The 13,412-nt window shown below is 42.2% G+C and overlaps 1 protein-coding gene across 1 annotated transcript in view; it reads left to right on the forward strand.

The window, feature by feature from the left end:
• The first annotated feature begins 3,387 nt into the window (after positions 1-3,387).
• OLA1 (Obg like ATPase 1) overlaps positions 3,388-13,412 on the forward strand; it is a 130,233-nt gene continuing 120,208 nt past the window's right edge. The window contains exons 1-4 of the mRNA XM_075609037.1: positions 3,388-3,543; positions 4,522-4,622; positions 5,621-5,764; positions 8,082-8,209. Of these exons, the coding sequence (XP_075465152.1) occupies positions 4,522-4,622; positions 5,621-5,764; positions 8,082-8,209 (373 nt within the window). The 5' untranslated portion in view covers positions 3,388-3,543. The remainder of the gene's footprint in view (positions 3,544-4,521; positions 4,623-5,620; positions 5,765-8,081; positions 8,210-13,412) is intronic.

Consider the following 13,412-nt stretch of genomic DNA (forward strand, 5'->3'; position numbering starts at 1 on the left):
CGAACTCTGTTAACCATGTTAAAAAACTACCTTGACAAAAGCGAGTTAAAAGTACTTATAAAGTCCCATCCTGTGTCAGCCGAAAAAACAGATGATCCCTAAATGGGCCGTAAGATGTTAATAGATTTTGCCCTAATGCCCAACTATAGCTATAATTTAAATGAGTAAAACTGGGTAACTACGATTGAAAACATTACCCTACAACCGTTTTGCTGCCCAAAGTGGCAAGCAATATATTGGAATAAATTGCAACTTCAAAGAATTTTATTCTAATGAAATCACTGGTGTTAAAAATAGGTGAGATTTAGTCCAAATACTGTAAGTGATAATTGACTGTACTGCTCGAGGTAAAGGAAAAACCTAACCTGAATCGGGGAGCCCGGATACATTTTATTCAACTGTTCTCTTCCCCTTGAATTTATAGTGACAACTGCGCTCCAATGCTTGATCACAATCGGATTGTGGAAAATGGACTCAGGCTAATAAAACATAACCATCTCTGTGGGGCCAAATGATCCCTGAGGTAGGGGCAAGCAATGAAACCCCATGACACCTCCAATAGGGACGGTCCCTTCCAAAAGAATGAAAAGTACTCACATACTGCACTGATCCAAATTCCTGCAGGATGTGCAACCAAGTAGATGCAGTCAGCTGTAGAAAAAGAGAAAACTGGCGCACATTCCAATGAAGTGGGTCCCAGGATAGACAAAAAATGATTTATTGGTAAAATTTCATCCAACAAACGGAGGGGAGCAACCTCCTACGCGTTTCGTGTACGGTTGTACACTTGCTCTCCTCCGTTTGTTGGATGAAATTTTACCAATAAATCATTTTTTGTCTATCCTGGGACCCACTTCATTGGATTGTGCGCCAGTTTTCTCTCTTCCCCTTGAAGCCTGGATCCAAATGGATCCAAAATATGAAGAGCGGGGCAAGGCCATCGTGGATTTGTTGGTCCCATCCTCGATTTTGCTTGTAACTAGCAAACAATAAGATGAGTAAAAAATAAAAAAGACGTAATAAACCCAGCCTTAACAATCCGGAATCATCTGATCATCAAGCCAAGGTCATAACCATTGTGAGGGAACCTTGCATCATCCATTATGAAGTGTTGGTATTGGATTTCAGGCAGTATAAAAGCACCTCACTCTATCCTGGTATTTTCATTTTGATACTGAACAATATGGATATAGCAAACAAAACCTGCAGCTTAGAATATTATGATACACAGACAGCAGCATTGTACATAACTTGTCCTCATATGAAACCAGGTGAGTGCTTTATAATACTGTACAGTACTTATTTGACAACACATTATTGGGATATAGTACTAATGCTAATCTCAGAGTTGTCAGCCTCACAGAACCAACAGATTTGAGTTATATGGGCCGAAAAATAACATTGTAATGAATGAAAACATGCTTCATTTTATCAGGACGCCTCCATAGAAGTCGTTGAGGCTACAGTACTTTAGCAAACAATCAGTGAGACTCACAGAAAATCTGTCAGAGGTGACATTTGATATAAACATAAAGCAAATTAAATTTAGCTTGCGAACACATTCAGATGTCTTGGGCAGGTCTGCAACCCCACTTTTCACCATTATCCGTAGCATATAATGCTTCCACTGCAGATTCTGGGAAATTACATGCAAATGAGCACACAGTGTCATCTCTTGCTTCTAATCCATTCTAACATAAACCCCTATAAGCTTATGCCTGCTGGATAACAGTTTTTCAGCACAACCTGAGTTAAGGATGCGCATAACCAGTAAACAACAGCTATTTCAACCTTTTGGGTCTCATCAGTGTAAGGCTGGTTATAATAGCTTTACAATTTGAAGCTGTGATATTTTACAACCACACATTGAATAAGTTATGGTGGATAAAAAATTACAAAAACCCTCCACTGCACAACATATAGCAAATAAAAATAACACTTGTGACCCCATTCATATGTCTCAGACAGGTCTGTAACACTGCTTTTCACCATTATCTCCTAGAATACAATGCTTCCACTGCAGCCAGGGATTGTGGGAAATGACATGCAAATGAGTACAGTGTCATACAAATATGTTTATTTATTTATAAAAATGTTTTACCCGGAAGTAATGTATTGAGTTACTTCTCGTTTTCAAGTATGTCCTGGAACATATTGTACACGTACTGTACTCACACACGTACACATCTCGAGGGCAATACATTTAAAGATGAAGGGATAAACTGTTGTTTATTATTTCACTACAAACAATATTTAGCATGTATGCAAATCCCTGTTTTGAAGCCAATGTGAATTCAAATTGTGGTAAATTAAATCAGTTTTGGTTATTACTACAGTACAGTATGGGTTAGAGCAGGGGAGCGCAATCTTTTTTTCCTGTGCCCCCCTGCCGGCTGTCCCGCTCTCTTAGCGACCTCCCCCCCTCTTACCTCGACTCCAGCATCTGGGCGTCATGACATCACGGTAACATGACGGCACATGACCCCACGCGTTGCCATGGTGACGTGTCTCCAGCAGCCGTCTGAGTCAAGGTAAGTGCAGTTTACAGAGGCCTTCGCCACTTCCCCGGATTTAAGTGTCTTTGTGAAGCGCGCTGGGCCTCTATAAACCCTGCGCCCCCTGCAGACAATCTCCCCCCAGGTTTAGAGCAGGGGTGCGCAAAATTTTCAGTCTGCGCCCCCCAACCTGCTCTCCCCCCCCCCCCCTCCTTACCTTGTCTCTGGCATCAAATGACACCGCGGGGTCACGTGACGCATTGCCGTGGCAATGTCACGTCATGTGACCCTGCATGGCGACACGTCGCCCGAAGCCGCCGGAGATAAGGGAACTTACAGAGGCCTAGCGATCCCCCGGGATTTAAATGCCTTGGGGAAGCACGCGCTGTTCCCCCCCCTTAAAAAATCTCACGCCCCCCCAGTTTGCATACCCCTGGGTTAGAGTCGTCACAAAGGGCACCAGGTAATATCAACTAGCAGAAAGAATCCTGTACACATCATTTGCCATAAGGAGTCAAAAGGACTTGAGATGTCAGTGGGGAATGAACAGATACTGAGTGCTCATATGTGTATGTATATATCACATGTGTATATTATATGTGTAAAGTGCCATGTACATAGCGCATCACAACAATAATACAGATGAAAAAAAATAATGGGACTAATGAGACTTAGCGGTAAAGACATAAATGTCAATATTAGGAAAAGATGCCCCTGCCATGTAGGCTGCTTTATATCTGTGGCTATGTTAAGTGATGCATGAATCCGGACTTGTAGTGCACACATCACGAGGAAGAGGAAGCAGCGTCGCTCACTCCCACTATCTGCAGTCAGCGCTCTCCGCTTCCCCTTTCACCCCGTTCTTCTATCCAATGGAACGTTGTATTGTGCGAACGTTCCACGCGTTGTTCCTCCTCTTCCGCCTTTCGAACGCCGGCTGCTTCTGCTGCTGTAAGCGTGCATTTGGACAGCACTGAGGCCACAAGCCTGCTGCAGCCGGGAAAACCCTACCGATTCCTCGGGGAAGAACAAGTGCGCCGAGGACAAGGTGAGCAATCCCAGGACTGGGCTTGTTGTGTGGTTTGTGGGGTTTAGTAGCGTGTTCTGCCCTGCTACACAGATAGGAACCATGTGCAGGCCTGACACATGGAAGGGAGTTGCAGATCATGTCACATTCCTAGAGCTCAGGCCTGATCGTTGGTTCTGGCGTTGAGTCGGTGCACGTTGCCCATATTCCCGCATGATCCATTAGGTCTGGTGCTGGTCCAGGTGCCTTCAGGATCGTGGTGTTTGTTCATGTCCCTGGAATGATCCATAGGGCCTAATGCATGCTGCTTGCCCAGGTCCCAGCAAGATCCATTGAATCTGATACATATCTTTGACCAGATTCGTGCAAAGCCCATAGGATCTGATGCATGCTGTTTGACCATGTCCCTGCAAAATTCATAAGGCCTGCTGCGTCTCCAAGTCACTGCAAGATCTATTGGATCTGATATATATATATATATATATATATCCCTGAGCAGATCCTTGCAGGATCCTCAAGATTACTTCTTGAACAGAGCTCTTCAGGATCTATTGGATTTGTAACATGCCATGGCCATATGCATGGGATTTTAGACTCATTCATAGCCTTGGCGTACAGTATAGTGCCAGGTTTCATAGTGAAGATTTCCAACCCTGCTGCTTGCCAGGTCGATGCTGTCACTTATTGTTATAGATGGGATCAGGTGTCACATTTAGAATGATCACACTCAGCATGTCTGCAGTCCATCCACTCCCCGGCTGTCATTTATTTTTAGCGCTATGTGAATGCTTGCAGTGTGTGGGTCAGGTTTAAGGCTTGATAAAAGGCAATGGCAGTTGTCACAGATGTTTCTCAAACAGCCTCTTAAAGTATATTTGGAGCGGGTCATAAAGCAATGTGATCATGGTTCCAAAAAAGGTAAATAAATGCTGAGCCAGCTATGTGTTAGTAACCTTTACAAGTGCTGAGATTGACTTGGATTTATTATTTTAATTCCAGATGCCACCCAAAAAGACAGGCGATGCACCAAAGCAGCACCCGATCATTGGGAGATTCGGAACCTCTTTGAAAATTGGAATTGTTGGACTGCCAAATGTAGGGTAGGTGCACGTGAGTTTAACGGATATATAAATATGCCATGAAAGGATCTTCTGAACCCTTTTAATGCTTAATGTGTTGCAGGTCCTAAAGACGTCAAAGGGGTTAAGGGCTTCTTGACAAATGCACATTGTGATCTCCTGACAAATGCTTATTGTGTTGTAATGTGGGTTTATTCATATTTTGGGCCTGTTTGATCTCACTTGTAACATGCCAATGACCTAGCTGGCGTTTACTGTATATCTTTATATAATTCCATCCATTTACAATAAGAGGATGCCGAAAACAAAGTGTAAGGCATTAAATATAGTCAGATATACGATGATTAAACATGAATATAAACACAAGGAAAAGGGATTCTCTTCCATAAAGAATTTACAGCCTAGTGTGAGATTGGGATCTGTTTGAATCTTGGGTTTTAAAAGTTCCAGGGCATTACCACTTTACTGCATTTAATTCTAACATTTGCTAATCACTAAAATAACTACACTTCTCAATTCAGTCTTATAACTATATCATTTTATTCTGCATTATAAAAAAAACAAAACTTTACAAGGTAATCGTTTTTAGACTGACATCATGGTAGCGCTGATCAATGGTGTTTCCATTGTTCAGTGCAAACTCACAAATGATTTACTGCGTGTATTATATACTGGATGTAAGGCTGATCATCCTATTGTGTGTGTTGAAGAGAATATTCAGAACACAAACGGTCAAATAATGTAACATTGGTCTGTGTAGAAACCAACAAGTAAGGATCTATCTATTTGTTTATATATTTTTTTTAATCTGTTGTGTGCAAAAGGACATTTTATTTTATTTTTTTGCACAATCGAACGGCTAGTTTTAATGCGTTCGTATTGCTCGGAAATAGCAATTGGGTATTCAATATGAATCCCTTTTTAAAAATGGAAACACATTGACTAGGATTGCCTTGCAAGCTAGGAAAGGAATTGGGGTCTAGCGCCAGCTGTTCATTGTTTTGCCTTCACGTTCACAGGAAATCAACTTTCTTCAACGTGTTGACCAAGAGCCAAGCTGCAGCAGAAAACTTCCCTTTTTGCACCATTAATCCAAACGAGAGCAGAGTGCCTGTTCCAGATTGCAGATATGACTACCTATGCCAATACCATAAACCTGTGAGGTATGCGTACAGTTTTATTCTGTATCATTTGTCAAAATGATCAGTTTGGTTGGTAAAATCACTCCAAGGCTGCTAATAATTACAGTGGAAAACTTTGATAATGTACCTGTTATGCAAATGTGTTGAGAGAAGCAACAGTTTTTTAAACATACTAATACATGAATGAGTAAAGTGCCAGTGTTTTGATCCATAAAATGGCACTGATGTTAGCATCATTAGCTCAAGTATAGTGATGGGGCAAAGATATCTTCTCTCCGTGGGGTGTTTTGGGCTTTGCCATTAACAGCATGTATCACGGTGAGATGGAGATGTTGGAAGTAAGTTGTATCCAATTTAAGTTTACTCTTGATTGTAAGATCTTTAGGGCAACGCCTTTGATCCATGTGGTTTACTTTTGTTTGAAGCGCTTATGCCCATAGATTATTATTATTATTTTTTTTTAACTTCCATCGTGCAGACAGTATATACAGCGCTGCACATAATATTGCAGGCACAATGAGTCCCTGCCAATGTAATTTCAATTGGGTTCACCCTCTTCATAGGCATTGACTTGTTGCTGAGCTACTCATGCTACGCCAGTTTTTATTACATCTCACATTACGTTGTGTGTATTACTGCTGTGCAGTGCTGTGTAAATGGCTAGCGCTATACTGTACAAAATAAAAATATAAACACATACTTTGTCGCCACTGATGCATGTCTGTTACACACAGCACAGCTCGTTGTGGACACAAGGATTAAGCAAGCTGCAATCGACCAAAGCATGTGTTCTCGGTTTCACTTTTTTTGCCCATCACAACTCGCTTCTTTCTTCTAATTCTTCTTTGCCTGATGTAGTTTTTCACATTGTTCATCATTTGATGATCCTCAAATCCTTTATTGTCCCCTGGATTTTGCAGTTCTCTAGTTCACTCCATACATTTTATATTGTGGAGTGATTACATTTCTAACACTTGTTTTCCCAGCTTTCTAAAAACTTGTTGCTGGGTCCCATATTGTTGATAAAGATAATAGGGTAAAAGCACTCACTAGTGAAATCTGGTGTTTATCCCAGTCGAGATGGGTGAATCCGTGAAAACCCTTAAAACATCTCCAGAATTATAGCAAAAAATCTCTCTGCACGCAGGCAGGAAAATGTAACACTTATAGTCACTTGGACATATTAATATGGTCATATTGTTTCTTACCTTACTTGGGTCTATCTTGTCATTTGACCTGATACACAGTTGTTCCTGTCATATTCCTAATCACATCACTAATATTCACCTTTTAGCTTCACTGCTATTATTGAGAAAAGGATGTTAAATTGTTATCCCCAACTAAACTTGAACAAAATTGAATTGAGTGTCCTTGTTCCTTCCTCATGTATTCCAGTCCCATGCATTTCTTTGCTTTTGTTTCCTTCACTCGTAATCTAATTTATTCTGCACATAACCCTGGGATCAGGGTCCGGTCCATAAGCAATTATGTGGAGTATAGGTGTGGGGGTGTCCAGTAATGGAAAATTAGATAACGCCTACCTGGCCTCACTCACAACCAGAGCGTGCAGCATCCAGGAAAATAAATGGTGTAGAATATTCTTATATGTCCTTGTAACGCTTGGTGAACACTCCCCTAGACATCCATATGTTTCCTCTAATAAGGTAAGTGACTATGGCCGCACAAAGACAGATGTACCTTTATAACTTCTGGAATTCCGGTCCTGATCGTTATCCTCCGGTGTGCCGCCTGCGGAAGAGAATTGAGCAAAAAACGTAGAAACTGCAACGCACCACCAGAAGGAAGGAGGAGGATGACTTGAGTTCAAAAAGGCTTTAATGGATCCTAGGCAAACAGACAGACACATTTTCGTGCTTGGTGCGTTTTCTTGAGGTCCCTGTTTGGTCTGTTTGCCTAGGATCCATTAAAGCCTTTTTGGACTCGAGTCATCCTCCTTCCTTCTGGTGACGCGTCGCAGTTTCTTCATTTTTTTCCTTTTACCACTACACCAGGAGTGATCAACTCCAGTCCTCAATGGCCACCAGCAGGTCAGGTTTTCAGGATATCCCTGCTTCAGCACAGGTGGCTCAGTCATGGACTGACTCAGGACTTTAAACATGGACTTTAAAGAATGGACTTTAAAGAAAAGGCTCAGTCATGGACTGAGCCACCTGTGCTGAAGCAGGGATATCCTGAACACCTGACCTGCTGGTGGCCCTTGAGGAGTGGTTGGCCACCCCTGCACTACACTATACATTTACCACAAGGATATATAGACCTTGTAGTCCTTACAAAGTAAACCATGCGTATGACTCACCCTTGTTTCTTTATTTTAAAGCAAAGTTCCAGCCTTTCTGAACGTGGTGGATATTGCGGGTCTTGTGAAAGGAGCAAGTGCAGGACAAGGCCTGGGAAACGCTTTCCTGTCCCACATCAGTGCTTGTGATGGGATCTTCCACCTGATGCGTATGTTACATTGCACTATATTTATTTTATTTTGAAGGTTAACATTTTTTTCCCCCCCCATTTCCCTGTTGTATAGTATATATTTGTATAGGCACTGGGTTTTCTGCTTTACATAAAGCAGAGCCGTGCACTCAGCAAACGAGTATGCAGTATTACAGGGGTGCTCAACTCCCAGTCCTCAAGCTTCGTCAACAGGTCAGGTTTCAGGATATCCCTGCTTCAGTCCAGGTGGTTCAATCAGAGGCAAAGACTGGGCCTCTGATTAAGCCACCTGTGCTGAAGCAGGGACTGATTGAGCCACCTGTGCTGAAGCTGGGATAACCTGAAAACCTGACCTGTTTGGGGGGGGGGCTTGAGGACTGAAGTTGAGCAGCCATGCAGTATCACATACCAGGCTATATATGGGGGCAGCTGTTTCATTAAACAAATGAGCTTTGTTGTATGTTTGAAAGTAAGATGATGTGAATGTTGAATAAAGTTTAAGGAAACGTGTATGTTTAATCCATTAACTATACATGACTAGAATGGGCGTTATCTGGTGCTTATGCTGTTTTATGGTAGCCTTCCTGTTTAATAATCCTGGTCATCTCCACTTCAGTAATCGTTTGTTTTGGTTTGCTAGTTGCATGTTGTAGACTCCATTGGTAGCAAGTACTTGAAGTGAATATCACTATTGTTTTTTTTAATGGTATTGTATAAATGGTCTTCTTGGGACCCATAAAAGCCCTACAGCTATACTTGTATAAGGGCTAAACTGGCTGAGGTGCAGGCTGTGCATAGGAAAACTTCTATGGGATCAGTATGGCCGAAAAGCTGAAAATCACTGTCCCCAACCAAAGAGGTTATTTGTGAGACTGCCTACAGACTGTACAACCTGAACTATAGCATGATATTTAATATTGGTATACATGTGCCCTCTGAGATTCATAGGGCCATATATACTAAGGCACTTTCTGACGCTGGAAGAAACCTTACGACCCACTTGAATGGGCCATAGGGTGTCTTCCAGCGCTGGAAGGTATCTTATGTTATAGCACTGCTTAGTAAATATGGGCCGTTATCCCCCTACTGCTTTTTAACCAGTGTTTCTAGCAATAGAGAGCATGCTGCTGAGCAGGCGTTCCCCGGGGATGTTTTAAGATGCGCACGGTAGTCGTGGGAAGGTTCTGCACGTAACACTGCATAATGTTCACCTTTTTGAAGATCTGATTATGCTGACCATGAATCAGTCAATCGGAGACAGAACGAGGCTCTTCAAAAAAGAAATCGAGGATTAAATATAGAGATGGGAAGATCTCGGCCGCTCCGCCGGCACAAGATCTCCCATTCATAGTGTAGCCGAAGGGCGGCAGAACTGTGATACTGCAGGCTCCAGGCTGCATAGCACTGTGAGGCAATCCAGCATACTGTGCTGGGCTCCACTGGTTGTCGAACCCTCTCGCTGCCAAAGGGGTCAGAATCGCAAAGAAAATGTTTGTGCTCTTTGGCGGTGAATATGTTAAAGCTACAGTCACATAGAAACTGATGGCAGAGAAGAAGCTCTTCACCCTCATATCAAGCCCATTGCTGCATGTTAGAGCTGTAATAGTGAGAACTGTGTGCTATGCAATAAACTGCCACTGCATTTCCTACCGTTCTTTTCATTTCCCCCACCTACTCTTTTTTTGTAGTACTGGAACCAAGGAGGGGTGGGAGGACCCTCCGGAGCTGAACGGGCACTATTCCGTTCTGGGGACCTTCGGTTCCCGAGATACTTAACTTCACCGTTATCGGGCTCATTTCCTGGTTTTCATAGGGGATTTCAATAGGAAGGCGTAACTGGTAACGTGCCTTCCTATTGGTCCTACATTTGGTCACCATTTTGTTTGCCCATGAAGAAGATTTAAACTCCGTAACTGCAGCAGTAAATATCTTCGGAACCGGCCGGTCCCCCGAAGCTGACTGTAGCGCCGTTCAGCTCCAGAGGATCCCTCTGCCCCATCCAGTAAAGAGCCTACGTGGCAAAAGAACAATACCAAATACAAAATACACAGGGCCTATATGCTGTATTTGTTAGTGGTTGGTTAGCGAGCATTGCATAACTCTGGAAATAGTGTCGCAGCTGTAATTCCAAAGTTGCCCTGTTCAGGGCAGAGTTATAGCACAAATATGGTATTTTCAAGAGCACCATTAAAAATAAATAAAAAAATCTATGGATTTTAAGAGGCAGTTCAAGCAGCTTTAGAAAAAAAAATGTTTTGGTTTTAATATATGCAGCACTTGATTACCTTTTTATTAAAAATTAATTACCTAAGCTGCCGATTTTTCTTTCTCCCGTAATCGATCAGATGAATCATGCTTCCCAGTGTTCACTAAATTGGCTGCCTTTCCGTTTCAAATGAATCCTTCAGTAAGTGTAACTCAGCAGCTACAATGTATTCTTCAATTACGAAGGTAACATTATCTATTGCAGTTCACAGCTCAAACTGCTGGGCAACAAATGATCACAAACCGGAAAGTGTTACAAAGATGTTATACTGCTGCTTTTTTTTAATTTTATTTTTTTATTTTTTTAAAGCAAGTTACTTACATCTTCCTTCATCATGTGTGATTGTTGTATACCATTCATTACATGATCCACTTTTGCAAAATCCTGGGTTTAAACCCCTGTTTTTCTTATTTTATTCATGAAATACAAAATGTATTCCTTTTTTTTTTTTTAATGATTATTATTATTATTTTTTTTAAAGTAATGATCATTCTTTTGGTTGCTACAGCAACCATTTAAAATCATATCCACTTCCTCTTTTGAATTAGGCTGACACGCACCTTTTTGAGCTCTGCCCTTGTCAACAAAGTATCACAAACAGATCTGTTGCTCTATTCCAAATAACAGCTCCAAACTCTAAAAGCTGTAACACTTGGTAATATAATATTACATAAGAGCTGCAGCTTTTCACGGACTGCAGCACAAACTTAGAAGGCGGCCATTTCGTTAGGCACACAATCACGATTTTGACAGATTATTAACAGGAGCACCAATTGATTGCCAGTTTCGGTAAGAATGTAAATTATACATTGTCACATGCTTTACATATAAAAATAAGAAATAAAAGGGGGAGTACTGCGGCTTTGTGTCCAAAAGCTAATTAGCACATTGTTTTCCTGCAATTTGTAACGCTGCGCGCTTGGTTTTGTACGGCATCTGAACAATTTCTCGTCAGGGCCATTTCATGAGATGACTTTATGCGCCTTCTATGACCATGGAGGACTGGGTTAGGGGACACGACGTGAACTCTTAAGCACATTATGGCTTGAGGAGGACTTTTGTAATGCCAGTTACTGAGTGACCAAGTGACGTAAGGAAAGAGGAAACCGAGCCCTGGACTCCCGCCCCATGTCATGTGGACAGCGCTCTGCGTTTTAGGCTACGCCTTGGATATAGTAGGAGCGCATGGCGTAGCGCGCGCGCCTGTGCAAGCCATCCGTGGCGTGTAGGATTCCTATGAGGGGAGGCGTGTCCGTGACGTCACGTGAGCGGTTCGCCCTCATTGGCTGTATCGCTCCCGTGACCCGGCCGTTGCGCGACAAAATCAAATAATATTGTCTGCTCTGTAATCGCGCGCGCTCTATGGCCGTCCTCATTGAGGTGCAGCCTTTTGTTTGCATTTTGTGGACTATGGACTTGCCCTTAGATGCCTAAAGGTTATTTGCTCTGTCCCTTGAATTCCCCATTTGGGAAAAGGATGCTTTGAGCCGGCGGAGCCCCCAGACTCTTACTTGCTAAGATTGAGAAAGAGACCACTGAGTCTCCACTAGTGCTCAAACCACAGCACCCAAACAAAGTCAATGCAATTCACATAATCTTGAATGAGAAACAGAGCTATGTGTTCACAATCTTTGACAAAGCGCTGTAAGAGCGCGAAACATGTTAGAGGAACACTTTGTCCTAACCTGTATGTTCATGTGTGCCACATTCTTGGATTAAAAACCTTGTCTATGGCATATTATCGTTTGGTCCCCGCTTTTTGTTCTTGTGCTTTTCTGGTTCCCTGCGTCCATCCGGATCAACAAGGAACTCTTTACCTACTCTTACTTGCTAATACTGCATCTTCAAGTTTGTGTGTTTTTTTTTTTTTACATTTGTAAATATGGTTTATTTATTTGAGTTCCTTTTTAGAAAGAAATACTGCGGTTGGAGAATGGGAAGGTAGAGGGGGGATACAAAACCAAAAAAAGCGGATGTTGGGGGGGAAGAGGGGAGAAAGGTTCATAGTACAGCAGATAAGTAGTTTTATTGATGCAAGAGGCTATGTTATAAGACATGTGAAGTGCTGCCCTGGCACTTTGGACTCCTTTTGATTGCAGCTTTCCTCTTTGAGTCTGACAGTGTTACATTTTACATCATCTCCTGGTGGTCTGGTAGAAACCCCCACCTGGAACCGTCCTTTTGTGGCTCTGCTTTTGTTTAATATGGGGGGGGGGGGGGCTGCAGGTGAGCAGACTCTCTCTTCTGGGTGAGGTTTGCTAGTCCTGGCAGTTTAGACAGCTGGGTGTCCCTGGAGTATGTCTCCTTTCTGAAGCCGCTTTTGGTTTAACAGTCTACCTTACAGGGTTTCAAATCTTGTTTTTATCTCTGTTCTAAGGGTGCTCACAGAGTTCTGATTTAAAAGATCACGTCGAAAGTTTATCCAAAGAATAAAGGCCAAGACAGTGTGGTTTTTATGATTTTAATAATGGAAAAATGATTCTGTGCACAGAAGGTGAAGACACAATGTGAACACTTTGAGCCAGTTTGTCGGTACCTGTGCCAGTTTTTGTGATTCTATATATCCTGAAAGAGGTCAAAGATTGGTGCTACCCTTTGGTAAAGGATTCTGGGATTAGTGGAATATTTAGTCTCTTTTATACTTTCGATCCTATTTGTGTCTAGTTTGTATCATCCTTCATGATGCCTGGTCAGTTTGAGCTCAAGATAAAATAAATAAATAAAAGGATGCGCTTGCCTTGGTTGCTGACTCTGTACTTACTTACCCTGGACTTGTTTGCACAAGTTGTGTACTGTATGTCAAACAATTTGAAACGTTGACATTTTCTTTCTAAATTTCCTTCGGGTCTGGTGTTTGGGATAAGGAAATCAGGTTTTAACAATATTCGCAGTAACGTCTAGAAATGATCTAGAACGGGGTGGCCGACTCCGGCCCTGAAGAGCCACCAACAGGTC

This window comes from Ascaphus truei, chromosome 7 (genome assembly GCF_040206685.1).
Source record: "Ascaphus truei isolate aAscTru1 chromosome 7, aAscTru1.hap1, whole genome shotgun sequence".
Lineage (NCBI taxonomy): Eukaryota > Metazoa > Chordata > Amphibia > Anura > Ascaphidae > Ascaphus > Ascaphus truei.